This window comes from Myotis myotis, unplaced genomic scaffold (assembly GCF_014108235.1).
Source record: "Myotis myotis isolate mMyoMyo1 unplaced genomic scaffold, mMyoMyo1.p scaffold_m19_p_48, whole genome shotgun sequence".
NCBI classification, from domain to species: Eukaryota; Metazoa; Chordata; class Mammalia; order Chiroptera; family Vespertilionidae; genus Myotis; species Myotis myotis.
This window is the reverse complement of record NW_023416355.1, coordinates 545,305-551,352: the sequence shown is the minus strand read 5'-3', so window position 1 is coordinate 551,352 and position 6,048 is coordinate 545,305. Positions and strand designations below refer to the sequence as shown.

The 6,048-nt window shown below is 64.0% G+C and overlaps 1 protein-coding gene across 1 annotated transcript; it reads right to left on the bottom strand.

The window, feature by feature from the left end:
- Positions 1 to 2,639: 2,639 nt before the first annotated feature.
- FNDC10 (fibronectin type III domain containing 10) lies at positions 2,640 to 4,833 on the bottom strand. The gene has a single exon (XM_036307608.1). The coding sequence runs from the start codon at positions 4,702 to 4,704 to the stop codon at positions 4,012 to 4,014; it is 693 nt and encodes a 230-aa protein (XP_036163501.1). The 5' UTR covers positions 4,705 to 4,833; the 3' UTR covers positions 2,640 to 4,011.
- Positions 4,834 to 6,048: the final 1,215 nt, after the last annotated feature.

The following is a 6,048-nucleotide window of genomic DNA, read 5'->3' as shown; positions in this document are numbered from 1 at the left end:
AAAAACATCAATGATGAGAGAATCATTGATCGGCTGCCTCCTGCACGCCACCCACTGGGGATCAAACCCACAACCCAAGTGTGTGCCCCAACTGGGAATTGAACCGTGATCTCTTGGTTCATAGGCTGATGCTCAACCACTGAGCCATGCTGGCTGGTTAACATCTCTACAGATAAGGCACGCCAGAAAGAAACTCAGAAAATCCAAAAATTTTAACGGGATATTTCATCGGGAGCTAAACGGAGTTAGAGAAATGGTAAAAGTTATGACAGAGCATCCTGCATTAGAAATGGGGAAGGTTTTTTTTTTTTTACTGAGATCATTGGAAAAAATGAAGATTTGAAAGACCACTGGTAGCCTGGCTGGCGTGGCTCAATGATTGAGCGTTGACCTATGAACCAAAAGGTCACGGTTCGGTTCCCGATCAGGGCACATACCCAGGTTGTGGGCTTGATCCCCAGTGTGGGGCGTACAGGAGACAGCTGATGGATGATTCTCTGATCATTGATGTTTCTCTCTCTCTCTCCCTCTCATTTCCTCTCTGAAATCAATAAAAATATATTTTTCTAAAAAAGACCACTGGTACAACTTAGGAATAAAGGACAGATTTCTAAAAAAGGATAAGACGTAGGCGTAACAGGAGGCGTCCGTCATGTGTTCACAGAATGATTGAGGGTCACCCTGTTGATAAGTGAGGAGCCTGCCGTGGATAAGGTTGGGGTGAGCAGGGAGTCTGGCCATCGTAGTGGGGATTTCAAGAAGGGCCCCAATAAAAATGTGTGTGTGTGTGTGTGTGTGTGTGTGTGTATACTAAAAAAAAAAAAAGCAGCACAGTAGCATCCCTACAGTAAAGAAGGCACGCCAGAAAGACGCCCAGAACACAGACAAAGACCACTGGTGGCCCGGCTGGTGTGGCTCAGTGGTTGGGCATTGACCTATGAACCAGGAGGTCATGGTTTGATTCCCAGTCAGGGCCCATACCCGGATTGTGGGCTTGTGTGCCCTGTCAGGGCCAGCTTGGGGCCATGTGTCCGTCATGTGATCACATGATGACTGTGGTGAGGAACGTGCCATGGATTAGATTGGGGTGAGCAGGGTGTCTGGCCATCGTAGTGGGGATTTCAAGAAGGGCCCCATGCCTGGAGCTCCAGCAGGTGAGGCGTGGACACAGCCCTGGGGTGTTGGCCTGGAGGGCACTTCAAGTGGCCACATGGACAGCAGTAATGATGGCCCCCGTGGCGGTCTCCCATAGGCCCGTGACCGGGCCCCATTCCTGTCTCCACCTTACAGATGAGGAAACAGGCCCTTCGGTGTTCCTACGCGAGCGGTTATTTCTATCTGTGTCAGAGAATGAGCTTCAGTGTCTGCAGGCACCAGCCAGGCAGGTGAAGCCTCCACCACAGGCCAGGCACCTGGACCCACCCCCAGGGCACAGGAAGCCGGGAGGGTCACAGGTGAGCAGCTGGTGGGGAGGGTCACAGGTGAGCAGCAGGTCACCACCAGCGCAGTCCCAGTGGGAGTGGCCACAGAGAGCAGAGGGAGGAGGGGCTGGGGAGGCTCCCATGGCAGGTGGGGCTGGCGGGGTCTGGACCCGGTGGACCAGAGGGGCTGGGGGTTAGAGCCTGGGAGGATGATGGACCCTGGGAGGAGGGGGTGGTAAGCTTGGGAGCATACGTGTTTGGCTGGCCACCAGGTGCAGGCCGTCTCCCAGGCCCAGCTGACTGCTCTGGGCAGGTGGTGTCTCCAGCCTCCATGAGCCCCTGGCACAGAGCCCTGCACTCCCACCTCTGGAGAAGGCTGCGGGTCAGGGTGACTGGCCTCCCCATTGGCAGCTGGACAGGTTTGTGGGTCTAGCGGGTGGGCTTGAGCTCATAACCAGGGCCCAAGTCAAGTGGAGGGCCAGGAGGGGAAGGAAGGCAGACAGCAGGGAGCCTGACAGGGACTGAGGGGGCTCCCCCTGCCCCCTAAAGAAGACGACACTGAGTGCCCTTCACAGGTGGCCTGAGACAGGCTCGCCAACTGGCTGCTGGAACTGGAACCCTGCCCGCCCCCCCACACACACACATGGCTGCACCCCTCCTCCTCCTCCCCTAGAGGATGAGTCACTCCAGAGCCTGCCCCTGCCCCCCCCCCCCCTTCCTGGCTGGATTTTGCTCCTCAGGGTCACAGCAGCTCCAGGATCTCAAGGATGGACGAGGTGGAGGAGGGCCCAGAGTGAGGGTGGGTGGCGAGCTAGTGCATGTCACACAGGAGCCCCATGGCTACCCTCTGTCCCCCCACCCAGCTCTAGCACTGCATTGGGGGGCAGGTAGGGAGGGGCCCTTCTTAGAGCTCCCAATAGCTGCCTGTCAGCTCCAGTGCTCAGAGCCTGGCTGCTTCTCACTGCAGCAGGTGCCGCCCCCAGCCCCACACCCCGCACTGCAGGGCCAGATGTTTTCCCGTCTGAGGGTGCACAGCCTGCCTGTCTCTGCTTCAAGGGCAGGGGCTGGGCACCCAGCCTGGGGCTGGCCGGACCTGACCAGGCAAAGGCTCCAGGGCTAGCCACTGGGCTGCTGGTGCCGCTCCAGGAGCTGGGAAGAAAGGGCCCAGCTCCCCCCTCCCCCTCCCCCCACCTCCCAAATAAGCACACAAGGCAGTGATTTGAGTCTAAGGACGATGGACGTTTAGACGCTGGCACCAGGCTCACACCTGACCAGCAGCACACCAGGGGCAGGCAGAGCGAAGGCAGAGGTAGGGAGCGGGCACTGTGGGGGCACCAGCCAGCGCCTGGGGTTGCTGGTAGCCGCTGGGGCGAGGGCAAGGGTGAGGAGGATTAGCCACAGTGACTCCAGAAGTGCCAGATCCAGGTGGTCACAGTCAGGGGCTCACGCGGAGGGCTGGCATGCCGCACCCCTCCTGGCACCGGGCACTGCCAGGTGGTCAGCACAGGAAGAAGCCTCGGCGAGGGCACGCGGGTCTGCCCGGAGAGGGGCCTGGCCAGCCTTCCGGCCACAGTGGGTGTGTGGGCAGCAGCATCCCTGGCCGATCCTGGGCTCCCGGCCCCAGCGCAGGAGGAGATGGGGCGTCCTGTCAGTCATGCTGTGGTGGCGGCTTGGGATCCAGACCACAGTGCAAGGTCCAGCTGGGCAAGGCTGGCACCTAGTCTGCCTTCCGGACCAATGCTGCCCCTTCAGACCAGGCCCCTTCTTCCCAGCCATCTGCCCCCACTTACCACAGGATACCACAGGAAGTCCTCATCAGAGGCAGCACTGCAAAACGAAAAGGGGGGCTCCCCGCCTGGAGAACTGCCACCTTCCCCCCAAGGTCAGAGGAACTCACCCCTGAGCAGCTGGAGGCCAGGCCCCACCTGCTGAACCGCATCCTGGCTCCTAGCTGGTCAGACACCCCCGCAGGGACACACCGTGGAGCACTGTTTACGAGGCTCCTGCACAGCTTGAAGGGGGGTACCCACGGGGACTCAGCCCACGCAGCCCAGCCGCCAATCTGGGGGACCACAGATCCCCTTGGACTGCACCGGAGGGGGTGGCTGGGAGACTAAGGCACAAGGCTAACCTAAGCCCACGGGGTGGGGTGGAGGGAGGACAAGGTCCAAGGGGGTCTGGAGCAGCAAAGCGCACAGGAACCAAGCAATGAAGATGGCCTGGGTTTTCCAACTTGGCACAGGCTGGAGGTGCAGGCGACGATCCGGGGTGCCAATGGCTCTGGCTACAAGGCGCTCCATGTCCTGACAGTCCCTACAAAGGCCTCTGGAGAAGGGGAAGGGCCCTGGTTGCGGCCCACACCCCTCCACCAGCCCAAGGGCCAGTCTCCAACTGGATTCTGGGAAGCGGGTAGCTGGCTGGCGAAGTGGTGGGATGACTCCAAGGTCCTGGCGCAGGCCTGCGCCCTCTCCATCTCCAGCGGGCCCTGCGCGGACAGCCTAGGGAGGGAGCAGGAACGGAGGGCAGGGCGGGCAGAGGCCTCGAACGCACGCGCTGGTCGGTAGACAGAGCGCCCGCGGCCGCCTCCAGCTCACGGCTGCCTGCGCAGGCCCGGGCGCCCGAAGGCCGGATGCATGAGGTTCTCCGTGATGTAGGCCACGAGCAGGCAGATGACCACGAGCATGACGCAGATGGAGCCGCCCACCGCCGTCATGGCCACCACGATGTCCCGCATGCCGGCCGGCTCCGCGAAGAACTCCACGCACTCCGTGGGCCCGAAGGCCTCGGCGGCGGCGTGCTCGGCGTGCAGCGGCAGCGGCTGCAGGCACAGGTGGTAGCGCACGCCCTCGTGCACGTCGGGCAGCAGGTAGTCCCGGCAGGAGGCGCCGAGCAGCACGCGCTCGCAGGGGAAGCGCGTGTAGGCGCCGCGCCACGAGCAGTCGAGCATGAAGGCGCGCACGCGGCGCGCCCGGGCCGGCGGCAGGCGCCACTGCACCAACACGCTGCGGTTGCGCAGGACGCTGGCGCGCAGCGAGTGGCCGGCCGCGGTGTGCACCGCGCAGCCGGGCTCCTGGCAGCGGAAGCCGCGCACGGGGCTGCGGAAGCACAGGCGCCCGGCGCCCGCCTCGGCGTCCTCGGGCAGCACCTTGTAGGGGCACCAGGGCGCGTCGGCCGCCGGCTCCCAGCCTGGGGGCGTCGGGGCGGGCGCGGCGCAGGGCGGCGGCCCGCAGGCGGCCAGCAGCAGCAGCAGCAGCAGCGGCAGCGGCAGCGGCGGGGCGCGCATCCTGCCGCGGGGCCTGGCGCAGCGGGACGCGGGCTCACGGGCGCGGGCGGAGGGTCACGCGGGCCGCGCCGCCGCCGCTCCCCGCGCTCGCCCCGCGCGCCGCGCCCTCCGCCGCCGCCGCCCGCTCCGACCCGCTCGTGCGCCCCGTGCGCGCTCGGACCCAGCGCGGCGGCGGAGGCGGGGCCGCCCCACGCCCCGCCCCCCTTAACCCTCGCTGGGCCGTGGCCTGTCGGCCCCTGGAGGGTGGATCTCGAGGGAGAGCGCGCGAGGGAGGTGGGCGTGAGCCCTGGGGGTGGCCACTGCGCTCTCAAGACTCCCAGCCCCGGTGGCGCGCTCGTGGCAGGCTCCGCCCAAGTTCACGGTCCCTCCGCTTCTCGCCGCGTGAGCACACTTCGGCCGGCGCCCCCGCCCCCGCCCCCGCCCCCGCCCGGCTCCCTGAGGCTTTCCCGCGGGCTGTGGTCCCGGGTCGTGGCCGCGAGGGCAGCTCCGCGACTGCTTTAGCGACTGGGACGGGAGGTCGCGGCCCGGAGCGCGCAGGACCCTGGGTCACGCTGCCGGGTCAGACTCGGGTGGGGACCCAAGGTAAGGGTCCCGGCCTGTTGTGGGGGAGGAGGCGAGGACGGAAGCTTTCCTTCGCTCCCAGGGCTGTTCCCCGTTAGAATTGGATGGCGCCGACCGGGAAGGGCGCGATCGATCGATAAGGCTTCCTTTGGTGAAAACTTTTTCACTCTGCGCAGGAGAGAGACAGCTACAGGCGGAGCACCCTCTCCTCTGATAGATCCCGGGGGTAGCCCTCTCGGTGGTCCCGGAAGGGGGTCAGGGCTGGACACCGGGTAACCCCCACCCGCAAGCCCACCTTCTCCCACGCTTGTCTTCAGGGGGTCCCGAGGCTCTACCAGCCGTGGGCAAACTACGGCCCGCGGGCCGGATCCGGCCCGTTTGAAATGAATAAAACTAAAAAAAAAAAGACCGTACCCTTTTATGGAATGATGTTTACTTTGAATTTATATTAGTTCACACAAACACTCCATCCATGCTTTTGTTCCGGCCTCCGGTCCAGTTTAAGAACCCCTTGTGGCCCTCGAGTCAAAAAGTTTGCCCACCCCTGCGAGTCTAGCCGCTCAATCCATCCCTGTCTCGACCTCCGCGTGCTCCAGACAGCCCTCCAGGGCGGAGGGCACAGGGCCTGGCCCGAGTGGACAAAGCAGCACTCAGTTCAGGGAGCGCTCTGGCAGGGAGGTGAGAAGGACTGGGGACCCCTGGGCTCCTGGGCGCTGCTCTCACCCGGGGGAGGGAGAGGAGACGCTCGGTGGCTGCAGTGCTGAGTTACTGGTCCCCAGCTCT